Raw genomic sequence first — 19,546 nt, 5'->3', positions numbered from 1 at the left:
TCTTTCCATTTGAATGCATCTTCGACTCTTATTATTACAATGACTGTTATTATTCTCACATAATCATTAAGCATGAACATTATCAATTTAGAATCTCACAATTGACTGTTGAGTGGGATTTATAGACAATCATATTGGTTTTTTACTTGTTAATATTGACTAAATACTTTATAGTTTTTGTTGTGCTTCTTACAGGAGCTTTGTTCAGGCATGCAGTGTGGCTTTAGATATTAACGAGCGGCTCATTAAAGAGGACCAGTACGAATATCACGAGGGACTAAAGTGCAACTTTAAAAGCATGGTCAAGGAACTGTCTGATATTATTCATGAACAGGTAGGACACAAACAGAAGGACTACATTCTTGAAGTTATGTAGACATCCTGCAACTATAGATAAAACATTGCTATTATTTATTCTGTACGGTATTCGTTTTAAATATTGTCTTAAATTCCACTGGCCTATTGTTTGTCTGAGTGAACTGATGAAAGTGATAGCAATCGACATGGTTTAGCTCACTAATGTTTAATCCTTAACAAAGGAAATACAACGGCAACATACATAAAGTATTTTTCAAGAGCTCTTAAATGAAGAATTTTATTAAAACTTTGCATTTACTGTAAAACATTAATTGAAGAAATCATCCTTTTTTTTTTACATGGTAAATCAAGAACTTCTTTTGTAGCACTTTAATAATATGCTAGTCTTTTCAACTCTATTCCTCATGGACAACAAATTAGTTTACAGTTATACTTTCCAGCTTCCCGACAACTTGGCAAGCACTTAGAACACCTAGTAGAGTTGGGTTTGATCCTGATTACAGCCTGAAATTTTATTACTCTGAGAAATGACCTGTGAAATATTGAGATAAACGTTGCAGTTATTGATACCGATCTTTGTTGCTCATGTTTTCTCACGTCTTGTTATTTGACCTCGATGACACTGTAAACAGATTTGCATGCACAATCCCGTGTGAATTAGCAAGAAAAAGTCCTTCTAATTATTTTTAAACAAGTCGTTATCTAGTGTTCAGGTTTTGCCAGCATGTCTCAAACTATTCATTTAATGATCTGTATGATACCTGTGTATTAGGGAGAGGCTAGTTCAGTGTAACAGTGTAAAATGAAGCCATTTGTCGGTTTTGAAGTCGGTCTGTTTTGTCTGGAGTTGAAAAGATATTATTAATCAGTTTCAATTAGAAGGTGCTAAAAAAAACCCAGCTTTTTAAAAAAACAAATGCATCCACAAATACATTCTGGCATCTGATGCAGGCAGGAATGAAAATATACCAGATGTGCATTAAGAAGTTGGATGTGCATCTTGTGGTCAGGGTTACACAAACAACTACACCAATCCAAAATACGCTTTATACCTTTTAGAAGTACAGTGTCATGCCTCATTTTTTCCCTTTTCCTGAGTGCTGTTCTTTTTTTTTAGCTTATCTATTGTGAAACTTGCTTGTGATTCAGAATCCTGGCAGTTAGTTTTCTCAAGAATTAAGAAATCACCTGACTTTAGGGGAGATATCAAGTATAGACATGTTGCCACTGAAAAAAACAGAAAGGAAATAGCAGTGAGGCTACACTAATGTCGTGTGAAAAAATGCTCTGGGTTGTGTCTTCAGATAGATATCTGAGCCCTAAAATCTTTTTATATTATTCTCCTTGGCAAAATTGCTCAAGCTCATTCAGATTTTTTGATAATGTGTGTAAGCAGCAATTTGTTTTACCACAAGATTCTCAGTAGAATAGAGTTTTGGGCTAATTGGTTCAGATTTGGGTTCTTGCTTTTTAGTTTATTTTTGTGTAGATTGGCAGAATTGTCCTGTTGGAAGTAAGTGGAAAAACTTCCGACCCAGCGTTTTGCCGACACATCAAAACAGAAAACCTTTTTCAACATGCTTATATGTTGAAAAGAGATTAAACGTTATAGCACGTTTCATCTCTGCATTGCTTTTCAGCTCTGATCTCTAACCAAATCTAGGGCAAATTCCAGGAATATGTGTATTTTAATCAGGATCATCTGATTCTTTAATTGCTTACACGTGGTCTCCATTCAACTCTGAATTTAAGTGTTTTCTGATGGCAACCAGGTGAACTAACTTGGACTTTTATCGTAGCATGAATATTTGTGAAATCAATTTTTATTGTTTAAGAACTATGCAAGCTTACCCCAACACACACACACACGCAATATTAAAGCTATTTTATGTAGATATGACATATTATCCAGTCCTATATTAAGTCCATTATACTACACACTGCAAAATAAAAAAAGGTAATGGGAGATTTAGCATTTATGGTACTGTAATAACTATAAACTAAATGACAAAAAAATCGAATAAAATTCAGCCCAGCCAATCCGGCTCTAATTTTTACACAGTCCAAAGCTCCAAAGAAAAAATGCGCCTCAAGCCCATTCGGCTTAATCTAAACATTTAAGATCTAGAACTGAAGTGACCTGTGTGATTTAAGGTGTGAAGAGTGAGATCTTGCCAAAATACTTATTCCAAGGACATAAACATACCAGTATGTTGTCTCACTGTAGTCTAAATTCTCAGACAAATATAGCTATCTGATTAACTTTACAACTCTGTGGTTGGTATTTGTGCATGTTTGTGATCCATATACATTATCTATTGCTCTGACAAATGCAAAAAAATGTTCTCTCCAAACATTCTGTTTTCTAACCTGTCTCTGCTTTCCTTTTCCGTGCTGCCATGCTCTGTAGATTGAGTGCTAGGTAACCTTTGTTTCAAATACAAACATAATTTGATACTTTAACGCATGCCCGCAGATTTGTATATCATTTACACAACACACCTAAAAGAATATTTACACATCCTTTAGTGACTGAATTTTATGTCTTGCACTGTATCAGCGTTATAGATTCTTGAAGAAAGTGTTAATCCCTTAAATGCCTATTACCATCTCCTGTCTTTTTTAACTGTAGATCTTCGAGGAGGATGAGATGCGTTCCCTCTTGCAGAACTCGCTCCACGTGTTCCGAGCCATCAGTGGAACATCCACTGGCTTCAGCTAAAGTCTGACTATTCAAATGTCTGCACACCATGTCTGTTTTATATATATATATATATATATATATATATATATATATATATATATATATATATATATATATATATATATATATAAAACATTGCTTCATTGTTAGCCTCTGAGAAAGTGCCATGTTGTTATAAGTGCATATTGCTGTTTTATTTTGCACCATTTGTCCGTCATTTTCCCCACAAAATATTTAGATATTCAGTAAATTCACATGTAGCAGCAGCCAAAATGTAAAAGTCCCAGTGTATTTCATAGTTCAGAAAATGGTCAGTAGGTTTTTATTATTATAATAATAATTATTATTATTATTATTGTTGTTGAACACAGTGGCTATAAGAATTCAGAGTAAGAGGTGCTAATTTTGAACTATATTGAAGAATGTAATAAAACCTCGATTTTAATAAGCTACTTTTGTGAATTTCTTGTTCTTTTTAAATGCTTACACCTTTTAGAATTGTATTTTATGATGATGATGATGATATTATTATTCTTATTACAATTTAATATGATTATTATGCATTGTCAGTCATTTTTTTGCTAAGTGGTGCCTTGCAGTGTAGAATCTCTATGATCTTGACAATCTTTTTTTTTTTTCGATTTAGCGCCTCTTTAGCTCTCAATCTTTTAGATATTTTTTCTCATTGTATTGAAAGCTTAATTAGAGAGCACCAGTATCACTGTGCTTACAGTAGTGACAAACTACACAGTAAATGAAGTATGACCTCATGCATTATTTGTGTTATTTTACTGAGCAAAGGAAATAAATGCAAATGCTAGTCAAATGTTGATAACCTTAATATATAGCATGTGGAAAAATGTATCATTTCAAAATATTCAATTCAGCATTGTTTTATTTATACAGCACTTTTTACTGAGGACACGGTCCAAATGCATATTTTACAGAAATCATGTCAGATTTTTATTAATATATAAATTAAAACATACAAAAAAAAAAAATTATGTTTGCCAAATTGTATGGTCCAAGGAAGAAAAAGTGGATGCATTGCATTACTGGTGCAGAAGATGGTTGGAAATTGGTAATAAAATGACTGATTGTTTCCACAGATTTTATCATTGTGAGAAATAGTTCCTGATATGAAGCCAAGAGCAGTGGTGCCCATGTGTGACCTGTGATAGACTATGTAGCAGGATTGGTTAAGCAAGACTTAGCGTTTACTCTATTCAAAAACATCAAACTTTTTTTCAAATATTTATTCAAGTGTCCACATGACTGTATGTAAAAACAAGCCTGTTCATGGAGAACAATCTAACAGCTGCAAACATCTTGGGTCGTCTCATTTGGGATTTGTGTGTTTGGAATGTGCTGAAGAATTGCTGAGGAGGATATAAAATATGTTGTAAGAAACTATGACCAAACCATAATGACAAGTTATGTATGTCAGCTTAACCTTTTTTTATAATTATAATTATTTTTATTTCTTTTTTTGCTGGTTGTTCTCCAGTTCCCGGTTTATTTTTCATGTGCACATAAAATAACATTGAAAAGGGGAAAATTCATATGCCAAATTCTGGGTATCGCAAAAGTGTATTTCAGCGCCATGTTGCTTATGGTGTAATTGGAATGTTTATGGACATCTACTTCTTAGAAGTCTGCATTACTTCCGGTCTTTCTGAATTGGTTAAGAAGTTGGGTAACAGTGTGATGGGCTTGCCATGTTTCCTGTTTAAAGTCTAACGCAAGTTTGCAACAGCTTAACCACCCAGCCATGAGAATGATTCAATATGTTTTTTTATGTCCAAGGCATTTTTTCTTCTGGAAAAAAAATTATATAAACTTGCAAAAAGAAAGATTCAGGGACTTAATATGTAGAATATATCAGGCAAACTGGTATGTATGCTTGACAAGTATGTAGGTCAAATGCAGTTTTATTTAACTATGCCAGTCACAGTTCCTTTTGTGTAAGGAAGCCTTTCTGTTGAGAAACACTCCCTACTGCAAGAAAAAAAAAACAATACAAATCCTCATAGAATTGTAATAGAATTAATGTCAATGTAATGGATCTCTACCAATATTTTTTTGTTTGTGTCTAGTGGATACCATTAAGGATTAATAGAAAACCTATGACAACTTATACGTGTTCATATTTACTTGTAACCAGTTGAAACATCATGAAACAGAGATTCCTGTGTGTTTTCTTAGTGGTTGCTTTAGTTTGATGATAATTTAATTTAATGTCTTTTATTTAATTCGAGCTTTTAACAATGGACATTGTAAAAGCAACTTGAATTTGTAAGTTTAGTTCCTACAAGTTTATTCTTATAGGTTTATCCGTAATAAGTGAGCCAGTGGGGCCAGTGGCAAGGAAAAACTTCCTAAAATGGTCTGTGGGAAAAAACCTTGAGAGAAACCAGACTCAAAAGGGAACCCATTCTCATCTGGATGGCATCATTAGACTTTTATTATAATCATTTTACTATGTTCTCAAACCCACCTTTAAATGGCTATTGGATTTGTTTACCAGCTAATAGTGTTACTAGTGGGAGGATTTCAGGATTTCTGTGATGTGGTTTGGTTTCTATTGTGTATTTCAACAGAGTTTAGTCGTTTCTTTTATCAGCACTGTTTTTAAACATGAAAAATACTTTAAGAGGAACCAGACTCAAAAGGGAAGTCCTCCTCATATAGGTGGCACCTAATGTCCTTTTATTTTAATTTCATAATGAATAAATGATATACACAAACCTATTTTGAAAGGTTAATGGTTTTACTGGTTAACTATGGATGGTGTTAGTAGTGGAAGTGTTTCAGGACTAAGATAGATTTAATTGTGTATGTCAGTACACTTCAGTCGTTTCTTTCATCCGTACTGTTTTATAAACTCACAAAATGCATTGAGAGGAACCAGACTCAAAAGGAAGCTCTTCCCCATCTGGATAGCACCGAATGTCCATTCATTATAGCTTTATCATAATGATTTAACGATGTATACAAACCCACTTTGAATAAATAATGGTTTTCCTGGTTATCCGTTGATGGTGTTAATAGTGGAAGTGGTTTCAGTATTTCTGTAATGGTTTATATTGTGTATTTCAGCACAGTTCAATGTGTTTTATAAACCCACAGATTGCATTGAGGAACCAGACTCAAAAAGGAACCCATCCTCATCCTGGTGGCACTGAATGTCATACTGATTTAATGATGTACACAAACTCACTGTGAACGGGTAATGGTTTTACTGGTTAATCACTGATTGTGTTAGTAGTGGAAGTGTTTCAGGATTTCTGTGATGGATTAGACTGTGTATTTCAGTACAGTTCTGCAATGTCCTGTTTGATAAACCCACAAAATTCCTTGAGAGGAAACATATTCAAAAAGGGAACACATCCTCATCTGGATGGAACTGATTGTCCATTAATTTCATAGTTCCATCGTAATAATTTAATAATGTATACAAACCCACTTTTGTAATGTATACACACCCACTTACTGGTTAACCACTGATTGCGTTAGTAGTAGAAGTGTTTCAGGATTTCTGTGATGAATTCCGATTGTGTATTTCAGCACAGTTCAGACGTTTCCGTGCCCTGTGAAATTAATATTAAACAGGATTCAAACAAGAAGTATTCCTTATTCTCTACTCTCTATCTGTAATAGCTATATAAGGCGTTATAAAGACGTTTCACATAGACAAATGTTCGGTGATCATATAAAGTATGACTAATGCATCCCACGACTTTAGTGACACAACATCCAAATCCAAAAGAAAAATTCAGTGCATTGCGCACTTTCTCAGATGTGTTCATCTCGGAAAGCACTGGTTCCCATTTTCCCTTGCCATGTTACATGTTTACAATGTAGCGCGCGTTTGAGGTGTGCGGCATTTTGGTGTTGCGCCATAAGACCTTTATAAACAGTAGCAGGAAACCCCGCCCACTTCTACTGACAAGCCAAGAGACGCAGATTAGAGCTGGTTTTCTTTCAGTCACACTCACAACACTCTGGGATACGGACGTAACTCTGGGGCTATCAGGTAGTCATTTCAGCTTATTAAACCTGGAATTTAACGTGTTGACATCCTTTAGGATAAGTGTCGTGTTTTGATTTTTTTTGCTCTCTATCCACACATGAAGAGGTTTACTGAGGACACTTTGCCCCATCAGTGAGCTGATTATGGTGCTCCCCGGCTGGGGTGGTTCTGTGCTGCTGATGTGCATGTCCTTCGCCCTGGATGGACTTGCCAGCTTGTCAGGTAATTTCTGTACCTCTGTTAAGGCTCTGTTTTATATTTAGGTCAAGTAGAAAGGTTTGTTGATTGTTGTTGAAAGGGAGGAGTGCAGTTCTGTGTGTGTGTGTGTGTACGTGTGTGTGTGTGTGTGTGTGTGTGTGAATCTGCATATCCTGTAGACTTCCCGAAAATCCGGCCACAGGGTCACCCGTCAATCCAGCATCCGGTCTTTCAGGGATTCACAGCACAGAACTAACTTCCTACAAAAGATATCTCATTTTAGTCTACTTTCTTGGACTAAATAAAATGCTTCATATCTGTTATAATCATCTTTTTTTTTTTGCATTGTTTTTTTGATTCATTTTTATAATGCATTCTAAGTACATTTGAATCTCTATGTGAGACCTAAAGAACCATTTGTTTTTTGGGTTTTCTTTACATTTATTAATATTATATTTTCTTATGTAAGGGCGTGGGCTTGTATATGTTGACCTTACAGAATAAACCTTTTTAACATTGTTAAAGAAACTGGTCTATCAACTTGTCGATCTAGCGTTCAGGGAAAAAAGGGATGAGAAATTGTTGGGGGGAAAAAAGGTGTAGCTTAAAAAAATATAAAAAAAATAAAATAAAAATTCACATATGTAAATCAGGAGACTAATAATAAGAATCGTGTCGATTTATTTCAGGTTCAGTTGCCTGATCTTCTATTTTGTTTAGTGTACTCTGTAGTTCGACAAGCTTTTCTTGTTCTCCGGCTGTGTTGTTAATATGTAATTATTGATTACAAACAGGAACAAAGTGTGCACCTCGACCATAAAGAGAATTGTAATTTGATAATGGCATTTGGTTGCAAAGTTCAGGCCAAACCCTTGTGTGTATTTGTGGACCTATGAAATCTGCATGTGCTCCATTTAACTTGTTGCTTTCTGTCCCCCCAACCCCCCCCCCTTCACTTATTGAAGGCGATTTGCCACCACCGGAAAACCTCAGCTTGTCATGGGACTCGAGCGTTTTGTCTCTGCGTGTAAACTGGAGAGAACCAGTCGGCTTGGGCACAGACTGTAAAGTGAACTATACTATAGCAATATATAATGAGGTGAGACGTTACTCCATTTTGTCATTTTCAACAAATTTGCATGCCCTTCCTACCTGATCTATTCTGGTAGGAATGTTAAGGAAACACATTTTAAAGGGATATGTTTTTAGTTCGCCATTCACACCCATTGTTTCCTACGCATGCTTTGAGGGGTAAACAATGCTGCCACTAGCCTGACGACTAGGGAATCAGAAGGAAGAAACTCTGTTATGGATGAGGTTTTCAGACATTTGAAACCTCAATTGAAATCCTGTGCTGATTAGCTTGCTGATCTGTTCAGTTCTATCTTTAACCTTTGTGGATCCACCTGCTTCAAAAGAAACTGTTGGCATTCCTGTGTCAAAAACCCCAATAAGCCCATTGTGACTATGTCCAGATCCTCTTCACAGGCACACATCTGGTAGTGAGAGTTTACCTCCAAAACAAGGTCATATCTTGAACCCCATGCTGTACTCTCTCTACACACTGTGTGTCCTCTAGCAGCTCTACTTAGAGTATAGATTATCAGAATAGATTATCAAGTTTGCTGATGACGCTATGATTATGGGCCTCAGCTCGAACAACAACCAGGCTGCCTACCTTGAGGAGGTGGAGCTTGGCATCGTTCTAACTGTCTCTTCTGAATGTAAGCAAAACCAAGGATCTTATTGTGGACTTCACTGAGTGACAAAGTTAAAATACACCTCGCTTAGGATTGGTGGGACCTCTGTCAAGAGAGCGAGCAACTTCTTTGAGGACCTGACCATCCAAGGCCCCGGTGAACAAAGCCAGACAGTGGTTGGAACCTGGAAAAGTTTCTATACTCTGGCAGCATAAAGTTGACTTACTTGCACAGTACAGGAACTGTTCAACCAAGGACTGCAAAACATCTACACCATGCAACACATCTACACCAAATGATACAGAGCTTCTAAAATCATCAAGGACTCCACTCACCCCGGAAACTGTCCATTCAGCCAGCTGCAATCAGGCAGGTACTTGTGTAGTCTGATGGCTAAAACTTAAAGGCTATTTCCCTCAGGCCATCTGACTTTTCAACATGGATATGCCTACTGTACAAATCCATTAGGGCTCCATAAAGACTCTCTTGTCCACTCTGCAATCATTGACATTCCTCACCCTGCACTTTGGACTCTTATTCTTATTACACATAACATAACATGATGCATCATTTGGGGTTTTTTTTTGCATTCTTGTACAAATATTTCTCACATTTTTTTTATTATTTTTTTCTATTATTTCTTATTGCACAGAAGAATAAAGAGGAATGGGACAGGTTTTTATTTCACTGCAAACTTATATACAGTGAAGCTGTGTAAGTAACAAAAAAAAAATTCTTCCTCAGCAAAAATGTCCTCCCAGAAGCAATACTTCAGAAAAACATCGAACAGATCGTTTAAACTTTGAACATTCCATTTCTAAAGAGGATGAAATATGTGTCGGCATAACAACGAACCCAATGGACTGCGAAAACAAAAAGGCCAGCAAAGAAGTATACAAACATCTCTCTCCACCTCGAGGTAACACCCTGAGCATATGATTCACATATTTTATAATTATGAGTTTTATTATCATCTTTTATGTATTGGCAGCTGTTAATAGCACATTCTGCTACTTGTAGACTTTATAATTTCTCTAAAATGCTAAATGTTCCTAAAAGTTGAATTACAAGTCAGTAAGGATTTAAGAGCAGCATTAAGCCTATAGAGGGCTTGCAAGTAATTACATTATTCAGTAAAGTCATTTCTTGTGTGCAAGGACATTTTATTGACTAATTTTTTTAAACAGCCTTAGTGAAGAACTTCAATTGTGTCTACTATGCGAATGAAACAATGAACTGCACATGGACTGTAGTCAAAAGTACTCCCGACCTTCAGCTGTTTTACAGGTGGCTTGTTTGGTTTTAATATAAGTTTAAATTTAAAATCTTTGTTTGAGCTCATTTTTTGTTTTCCAAGCAGCATAAATGATTTGCTTGTACATGAACACTAATGTACTAATACATACATTGTCCTATAGGGAAGAGCAAAATAACAAAGCCATCCTAAAGCATTGTATGTCATATATCACCTATGGAAACATGAAGACAGGCTGCCACCTGCATGATAAAGGTCTTACATTCCAAAAAAATGTTTACTTTGTCATTAATGGCACTGGAGAAAATCAACTGATTAACAACAGGTTTATGGTAGACATAAGTGAGTCAGGTAGGCACAACCATGCATTTATTTTTCTCTCCTTATCAAACATGTCCACTTACATTCTTAGTTTATACTCCTGGCCTATTTTAGCACCTGCCTTGTGAGTTTTATAATATATATATATATATATATATATATATATATATATATATATATATATATATATATATATATATATATATATATATATATTGCATACAGTGCATTCAGAAAGTATTCAGTCCTGCTTCACTATTTTCAATTTTGTTACGTTGCAGCCTGATACTAGAATCAACTTCATTTTTTAAATGAATGTCCTAATTCTACATTCTATAAACAGAATTTTTGAAATATTTGCAAGTGTATGAAAAAGGAAAAAAACTGAAATATCATATGTAACTAAAAACTGAGACCCTTTGCAACCACATTTAAAATTTAGCTCAGGTGCCTTCCATTTCAATTGCCATAGCTGAGATGTTTGTCCTGTGGTAAATTAAATTAATTGGACATGATTAGAAAAAGCACACACTTCTCTATAGAAAGCCTCCCAGCTGACAATGCGTATCAGAGCAAAAAACAAGCCATGAGGCTTGCAGAGCTATGAGACATTATTGTTGCAAGGCACAGATCTGGTGAGGGCTCTAATTTCTCCTGCACTGAAGATTCCCAAGAGCACAGTAGCCTCCCTAATTCTCAATTAAAAGATGTTTGGCACAACCAGGAATTTTCCATGAGCTGGTTGACTGTCCAAACTAAGCAATCGGGGCAGAAGAGGTGACCAAGATCCAGATATCCAGAGATATGTGGAGCTGGTACAAAGTTGCAAAAGGACAACCATCACTGCAGCCCTCCACTGATATGGGCTTTATGGATGAAATCCCACTTGGCCTTTACCAAAAAATGACTCTCAGACTGTGTGGAACAATATTTTATGGTCTAATGAAAACTAATTTGAACTGTTTGGCTTTAATTGTAAAAGTTATGTCAGAGGAAACCAGGCACTGCTCAACACCTGCACAATACCATCCAAACACTGAAGCATGATGGTGGCAGCATCATGCTATGGGGATGTTTTTTAGCAGCAGTGACTGGAAGACTAGTCAGGGTTAAGAAAAAGCTCAATGGGGCTAAGGTCAGTAACATCCGCAATCAAAACTTTGTTTCACAGTGGCAAAGGTTCACCTTCCAACTTGACAATGCCCCCAAGCACACAGCCAATACAACACAGAGTGGCTTAGAGACAACTCCATTGATGTCCTAGAGTGGCCCAGCTAGAGCTCTAAATTGAACACTATTGAACATCTCTAAAGAGACCTGAAAGTGGCTGTCCACCTTGACGGTCCCCATCCAACTTGACCCAGCTTGATTGGATTCGCAAAGAAGAATGGCAGAGATTACCGCAATCCAGATGTGCAAAACTTGTTGCGTCGTACCCAAAAATGACTCGAGGATGTAATTGCTGCAAAAAAATGCTTCAACTTAGTATTGAGTAATGGGATCTGAATACTTATGTACATGTAAAGTATGCACAGTTTATTTTTTTTAATAAAGGTACAGACGTTACTAGAATTCTGTTTTCACTTTGTCATTATAGTGTGGTAAGTGTAGATCAATAATAAAAAAAATTATTTAAAGGATTTGGTATCAGGCTGTAACATAAAATTGTTACATGAAGTGGGTCTGAATACATTCTGAATGCAATGTATATTGAAAATTACTTTAAAACATAAAAAATAAAAAAAAAACATCTAAAATCCTACCAGACACACTTTATTTTGAAACTTGGTCTTTTTTGTTGTATTTTGAATGTGCATGAACTAATACAAAGCAAATTATGTGTGTTTTTAAATGCATTCTATCATGTAATTGAAAATGTTGTTTTCCATTTTTCCATTGGTTATTCTTTCTTTTTTTGTATTTTTTAGTGAAAATACTTAAGCCCAAGGTCAGCATTACACAAGAAGGTGAACGCCTCCATTTTCAAACAATCACTTCAAATTTCATACCATCACATTGTTTGAAATACAAGTATTTCTACAGCAGATGCAAAAAAGAGGTAAGACATTGGTGTTATATGTGCTTTGCTGTCTTATAATGTGAAATAGAATTAGCCTCAAAATCAACCAGCAAACCATCATTTCTACATACATTACTGTGCAAAGTTCTTAAGCCACCATTAGATTTGTTGTTTCAGCAATGCTATATTGACCATTCACAATTATTTCGTAGTTGCTTTAGTTTAATACAACCAGAAAATATAAGAAATGTGTATGCAGTATTAAAAATAGCTTCTTTGAAGCTGCTACAGGCAAGTATTTAGTGTATTTACTCTTGAGCAATAGCAGGGACCTGGAATGGAATTTGTCCTACTATTTCATGTCAAATAGACTGCAGTGAAAAAAGGTCTATTACACCAGGTTTTTTTTAAGACATGCTTAAGCACAACATGGACATGTTGTACGAGTTTAATGCAGTGGAAGCTTGCTAATAAGACCACCTTCTATAAGAGCGTTCCATTCAAAATGCCAAAAACCACAGAATTTGACAGACATAAAATCATTCTTTTGCATCAGCAAGACCACTCTCAGTGGGCAAACTCGGCAAACACACTGATGGGGTATTTAATCTATAATAACGAAAATGTAAGAATAAGGAGCGGTCACAGAAGAGATAGCAAGGCCAAGAAAACCTCTAGAAGTTGTCCAGCAAGGACTTGGCTCAGCATCTTTTAGCTTCATCAGGATTTACCCTACTTCAATCCAAAATAGCACGATTAGGATGGAAATGGAACAGGATGAAAAAGTTAAGATATGCGATGTATATGCATAAAGATTGGAATGAAGATCAGTGGAAAATTGTATTATGAGTGATGAATCCAAGTTTGCAATATTTGGGTTCAGTCATTGACAGTATGTGAAAACATTTAGGTGGATAAGTAAATGCATGTGGGCTTCAGTGAAACATGGTGTAGGGTCTGTCCTGGTTTAGGGCTGCATTTCTACCGGTGGTATATGGCGATGTTGTCCAAATTGATTGGATCATGAACGCTGAGAAGTACAGACAGATTCGAATTTATCATGCCATTCCTTCCCAAATAAAAGACAATTAAAGACATAAATAAAGAACTTAAAGGCAACCTAAATCTAAAGAACAACTCTGGGAAGGGCTGAAAAAAGCCTTGTATTGTAAATTACTTCAGGAAAGTTCAGTCTTAGTGCAAACAGAGGTCACACTAAATACTGACTTTTCCCTGAAAAAAAAAAAAAAGCAATTTTTTACATATTTAAATGTGTACGCATTTCCTGTATTTTTATCGTAGAGACAGTAGAATTAAAATATAATTTAAAACTTTGCTAAAATAACAAAGTTGCTGGTGGCCTATGACCTGTACATGGTTAAATACTTATGATATTTATTAATCTATGTATGTATAATTCAACAGCATGCAAATATATACACCCATCTCCCACTTTTAGAGGAGCAAATGTACAACGGCTCATTTATGCAGTAATCCAAACATGTAGCAGCAGATCAAAATGTATATAATTGCGCTGATACAGGTCAAGAGCTCACATAAAATAGCAACACGGGAAAATATGATATCTGTGAGTTTAATTGTAGCATTTTGTCTGTGCCAGGAAGAAAGGTTTGACCTTTTGAGTATGTTTAAGGAACTGATTTACCCTATGAAAACAGTCTATAGTCTTTGGCTACAACAGCATCACATTTTAATCCTGTCAATAAAGAACAGAAATCTGAGGCTAAACAGTTAAATATTAGAAAGAAAGATCACATGGTCTTTTTCCAGTCTTTAACAGTGCAGTTAAGGTGTGTATCCTTCTATGATAGCACCTTGATTCTTGTTATGTTAATAGTGATTCCATGAGTGACTTTATCCTTCCTGGCAGCTTGAACAGTCAGGCCATTATCTTCTGACCTCTCTTATCAACAAGTCGTTTCCACCTACAGAACTGTCTCTCACTCTTTGCACCATTCCGAATGCTTTTGTGTGTGAAATTCCTCATCGATTTCCGAAATACTCTGAAACACCAATATCCTCGAATTCACAGAGCTCACATCTTTACTTCATTCTGATGTTTAAAGTGAACACATTTTCTAAAGCTCTTGACCTTTAGATACGCTTGAGCTTGTTTGCATTTCGCTGCTGCTACTTGAATGGCTGATTAGATAACTGTATTAATTTGCAGTTGTACACGGGTTTTTTTCTAATAAAGTGTGTGGTGAGTGTACTTTAATGCTCTTGTAACCCTATACTGTTCCAGGCTGTTCTACTGAATATTTTTTATAAATTGCTGACTTTTAGGTATTAAAATTGACTTAACAAATAAGCACACCTGTATAGCTATTTACATAAAAATGTTTGTGTCTGGATATGTAGAGTGAAGAGGAAGCACAAGAGATGAGCTCAGTATATGTGGAATATGACACAGGCTGCAGGTACACCGTTCGAGGGCAGGTCATATACTCCAGCTTATGTGGCGGGAAACAGGAGATTGAGAGTGACATTAGCGAACCGGAATATTTTGGTATTGTATTCCTTTTTTTTAGACTTCTACACTTCTTAACTCACTATTTCACTATTTCACTATTATACTGTACTTTTCTCTACCACAAAGACTGGTTCATCAAAATCCAAACTTTCCACATTTACATTTACATTTGTGGCGTTTAGAAGATGCCCTTGTCTATTTATTTATTTTTATTTTTTTAACAAAGCAAACTTTGAAAGTGTTAGTTTAAGTGTTTCAGGAAAAGGTAGTGCGAGAGGATCCCAGACAGTGACTACACTATATTTTTAGACTTTAAAGGGTGTAGATTTCTGTAGTGTATGACAAACCAGATGATAAGATACTATATTCTGATTACTTTTACTTTAACCCTGTTTTTTGTTTGCAGGTGAGGATGGTGACCCAAATTTGCCATTTAAAGTAGCTATGATCATCACCCCTGTAATGGTATGCTGCAGTCTCATTGTAGCTATAGTGCTCTTTAGGAGGTAATCCTTATCATTCATTCATTCAATATTCTTTTTTTTTTTTTTTGCAATAAGTCAGCATTTATATATATATATATATATATATATATATATATATATATATATATATATATATATATATATATATATATATATATATATATACTGATCAGGCATAACATTATGACCACCTGCCTAATATTGTGTTGGTCCCCTTTTGCTGCCAAAAACACATCTGACTCATCGCGCATTAACAGCATTAACTTCTTCAGCAATGTGAGCTACAGTAGCTCATCTGTTGGATCGGACCACACGGGTCAGCCTTCACTCCCCACATACATCAATAAGCCTTGGCCGCTTATGACTATGTCGCCGGTTCACCACTGTTTTAGCCTTGGACCACTTTTGATAGATAATGAACACTGCAAACGGGGAACAGCCCACAAGACCTGCAGTTTTAAGGATAAACCCAGTCGTCTCGGCATCATAATTTGGCCCTTGTCAAACTCGATCAAATCCGTTAGCTCGTAATATACCCTACCTATTGAAAGGTGCCGTAATAAAGAGATAATCAGTGTTATTTAGTCACCGGTCATAATGTTATAATGTCATATAATGTGTGTTTTACATTTACATTTATAATGTGTTTATATATATATATATTTGTCTTTATTTATTTTTCCAGAAAGGTTGTTTCACTGTCCTTCATTTCCCTGCTCTTGTAATAAAATATTAAGATACAACTTATATTACTTTTTAATGCTATAAGAGTGATAATATTTCTATTTCCTCTAGGCAAGATTAACATAAATGGCTCGTCTTGCAAACATTTTATTCCTGTGTCAATATTTTTACAGAAACAAGGACATAATTCTCCCAAAGATTCCTGAACCATCCATGTTTTTCAAAGATATGCTTAACAGTACTACTGATGGACTTTCTAAGGTAACCACATCAAAGTGACACAGATACACAGATAAAAGCCTGGCAGAGGTATGAAGTGAGATATGATAATGTTCCTTGTTGAACTATTAATACGCCAATGTTTCTCTTTCACCACAGAGCCTGGGTGGAGGAAAACTCTATGTGCCTGTTAAAGAGATCGTTGCAAGTGGAGTGAATGTCGAGCCAAAATCTGCACTTTTACACCCAAACCATGAGAGCTGCATTTAAATTACACATTGCTCTTCTCTGAACATGGCCAGTAGTGGACTCACAGTGACAAAACCAGACTTGCAGTTTAGACATAAATCTATGCACAACACTGTTGCTTGTAGAGCCATTTAGTTCAGTGCACTCCTTTAGTCTTCATGCGCAGTTACTTCAGGTACAAGGACTGCGTTGCATTCACGTTTGCATTGGATAGGTTGTGGTTTGCTAAATAGCTGTCTGAGTTCACGTTCGAATGAGAAAGTCATCAAAGACAAGCTCAGCCACAACAGGCAGTGGGTTCTGAAACAGTGCTTATCTTTTTTCAGTGAAGTTAAGAACTCTATGATGTGCCTGCAAACAGCATTACTCAGGAATATAGATATATTTGCCCACTTGGTTCACAGTGGAAAGGGAAACGGGTAACTATGTAAATAAGGAACACTGAACATGTACACAATAATTTTGCAGCATCCGTACCCCATTTTGTACATAAATAGAAACTTCAGTCTAATATTATTAGGATGTATAGTGTTAATAGTAATATATGTAAATACTGGTAGACGAAAAGTTTTTCTACATAGTTTGCTCTGTAAATAAAAAAAAAGTTTATGGTTAACTACGGTGATGAGCGTTATCCATTAAATTCTTTTTACCAGTCTGCCTAACCCCACAAGGTCTTGGCTATTATTCGATTACACGTCATAAAGCATAAAATCACCACCATTATTTATTACCTACTGTGAAAATAATGTAAATACAAGCATAAAGACTGTTATTGTACACTCACCAAGGTCGGGTTTTGGGGTGAAGCCATGAGGAAGTAGACAAGTGGATTTTGAAAGTATAATTTTCACATGACCATTTTGTACATAATTCCCCAGGGGAGTGAAGCAGCTCCAGAAGACGGTCCTTAGTTTACAATAGAAACAATCTGTCTTGATTAGAAGGCAGAAATATCCTGATCTCTGCAAAAACTGATGAGAGAAGGTTAATAAAGATTAAGTTCTTATTTATACACAACCATTCACACATTGTGTCCGTTTATTTTATATTCAATAGCTTTCTGACTCTGTTGTTAAGAATCTATGACAGTTTGATTAAGTGAACCTAATGAACAATTTAACCAAATGAAAAGCAAAAAAATGATACAGATGTGAACTATAATATAGCTTTGGATAGATTTATTAAAGGCATGCTGCATTTACATTTTTGTGATATTCATTTAAATATAAAAACTTTTAGTCTGATTCCTTAAGCCACAGCTGCTATTGCGAAATAACCTCTGAGTATCAGCTGTTATGAGGTTTAAACTGTATAAAGGGCTTATTATGTAGCTGGAGTTTTTCCACATTAGAAGAACATATTCTGTAGGACCTACATGGTAATAAATATAAACTTATGTAATGTTAAAAGAAAGGATTAATCTTAGTGTCTGTTGTCATGAGGAGCCTAGAAGCTTAACCTAATCTAAAAGGGCCTCCCATGTTTGTACTTAATGTCTTCACTTCCTGCTTAGTTCAGTTTCTCCTCTGGCCTGGAACATAAAGAAACTATCTCTCAAGCTTATAATGAACTGATAATGTGTGGCTTATGCAACGCATGGGATAGATCCATTCTGTGGTCAAAGAAATTGATGTTTTCCATCCTGAATAAAGCTATTATGAGTGTAATCAGTCTCCAAAGTGGCTATTTCCTTAGCTGTCCTTCCTTAATGACTATGTTCTCTTGGTTTACTGAACCCCTCCTTTTTGTTCTACATTTCTTTCATGTTTTTCAGCATGAGCTAGGTTGTTTGTAGTTGTGTTTGTGTAGCTGTGTTCTATATTTGTCTTCTGTGATTTTTTTAAACAAGACAATACAGTGCAACCACTACAGTATTCACAGCGCTTCACTTTTTCCACATTGTATGTTACAGCCATATTCCAAAATAGATAAATATATTATTTTCCTTAAAATTTTACAAACAATACAAAAAAAATGTTGATGTGAAATAAGTGTGTTTGAAATCTTTGCAAATTTATTACAAATATAAAGCGGGAAAAAAAATCACATGCACAAAAGTATGCACAGCCTTTGCTCATTACTTTGTTGAAGCACCTTTGGCACCAATTACAGCCTCAAGTCTTTTTAAATATGAGGCTGCAAGCTTAGCACATCTATATTAAAGCAGTTTCTCCCATTGTTCTTTGGAGAACCTCTTAAGCTCCATCAGGTTGGATGCAAAGTGTGCACAGCCATTTTCAGGTCTCTCCAGAGATGTTCACTCGGGTTCAAGTCTGGGCTCTGGCTGGCAAGGAGTCGTCCTGTAGCCACTCCTTTGTTATCTTGGCTGTGTGCTTAGGGTCGTTGTCCTGTTGTAAGATGAACCGTCACCACGGTCTGAGGTTCAGAGCACTCTGGAGCAGGTTCTTATCAAGGATGTCTCTAAACATTGCTGCATTAATTTTTTTAACAATCCTGACTAGTCTCCCAGTTCCTGCCACTAAAAAAAACATCCCCACAGTATGATGCTGCCACCACCATGCTTGTAGTTAGGGTATTGGCCAGGTGGTGAGTGGTGCCTGGTTTCGTCCAGACATGACACTTGGCATTCAGACCAAAGAGTTAAATTTTTGTTTTTCATGGTCTGAGAGTCCTTCTGGTGCCGTTTGCTAAACTCGAGGCGGGCTTTCGTGGCTTTTACTGAGGAGTGGCTTCAGTCTGGCCATGCTTCTATACAGGCCTGATTGGTGGAGTGCTGCAGAGAGGGTTGTTCTTCTGAAGCTCTTTCAGAGTGACCATTGGGTTCTTAGTCACCTTCTTGACTAAGGCCCTTTTCCCCTGATTGGTCAGTTTGGCCAAGCTTCCCGCTCCAGGAAGAGTCCTG

The 19,546-nt window shown here is 36.0% G+C and overlaps 2 protein-coding genes across 3 annotated transcripts in view; both read left to right on the top strand.

Annotated features, from left to right (window-relative positions):
• dock11 (dedicator of cytokinesis 11) overlaps positions 1 to 3,474 on the top strand; it is a 67,958-nt gene extending 64,484 nt beyond the window's left edge. The window contains 2 exon segments of the mRNA XM_046850970.1: positions 196 to 334; positions 2,951 to 3,474. Of these exon segments, the coding sequence (XP_046706926.1) occupies positions 196 to 334; positions 2,951 to 3,040 (229 nt within the window). The 3' untranslated portion in view covers positions 3,041 to 3,474.
• Positions 3,475 to 6,959: 3,485 nt separating this feature from the next.
• Positions 6,960 to 18,350, top strand: LOC124387611 (interleukin-13 receptor subunit alpha-2-like). Of its 2 annotated transcripts, XM_046852041.1 has the most exons (11): positions 6,961 to 7,058; positions 7,159 to 7,277; positions 8,219 to 8,352; positions 9,698 to 9,872; positions 10,141 to 10,240; positions 10,372 to 10,559; positions 12,458 to 12,588; positions 14,932 to 15,079; positions 15,450 to 15,549; positions 16,386 to 16,473; positions 16,591 to 18,350. In XM_046852041.1, the coding sequence occupies exons 2-11, from the start codon at positions 7,199 to 7,201 to the stop codon at positions 16,699 to 16,701; spliced, it is 1,254 nt and encodes a 417-aa protein (XP_046707997.1). In that variant the 5' UTR covers positions 6,961 to 7,058; positions 7,159 to 7,198; the 3' UTR covers positions 16,702 to 18,350. The 2 variants fall into 2 exon arrangements, with proteins under 2 accessions (XP_046707998.1, XP_046707997.1); XM_046852042.1 differs by lacking the exons at positions 10,141 to 10,240; positions 10,372 to 10,559 and having other exon boundaries at positions 6,960 to 7,058.
• The last annotated feature ends 1,196 nt before the right edge of the window (positions 18,351 to 19,546 follow it).

The sequence above is a fragment of the Silurus meridionalis genome, chromosome 6 (genome assembly GCF_014805685.1).
Source record: "Silurus meridionalis isolate SWU-2019-XX chromosome 6, ASM1480568v1, whole genome shotgun sequence".
In the NCBI taxonomy this organism is placed as follows: domain Eukaryota; kingdom Metazoa; phylum Chordata; class Actinopteri; order Siluriformes; family Siluridae; genus Silurus; species Silurus meridionalis.
The sequence above is the reverse complement of the archived record's forward strand: the minus strand, read 5'-3'. Positions and strand labels throughout refer to the sequence as shown.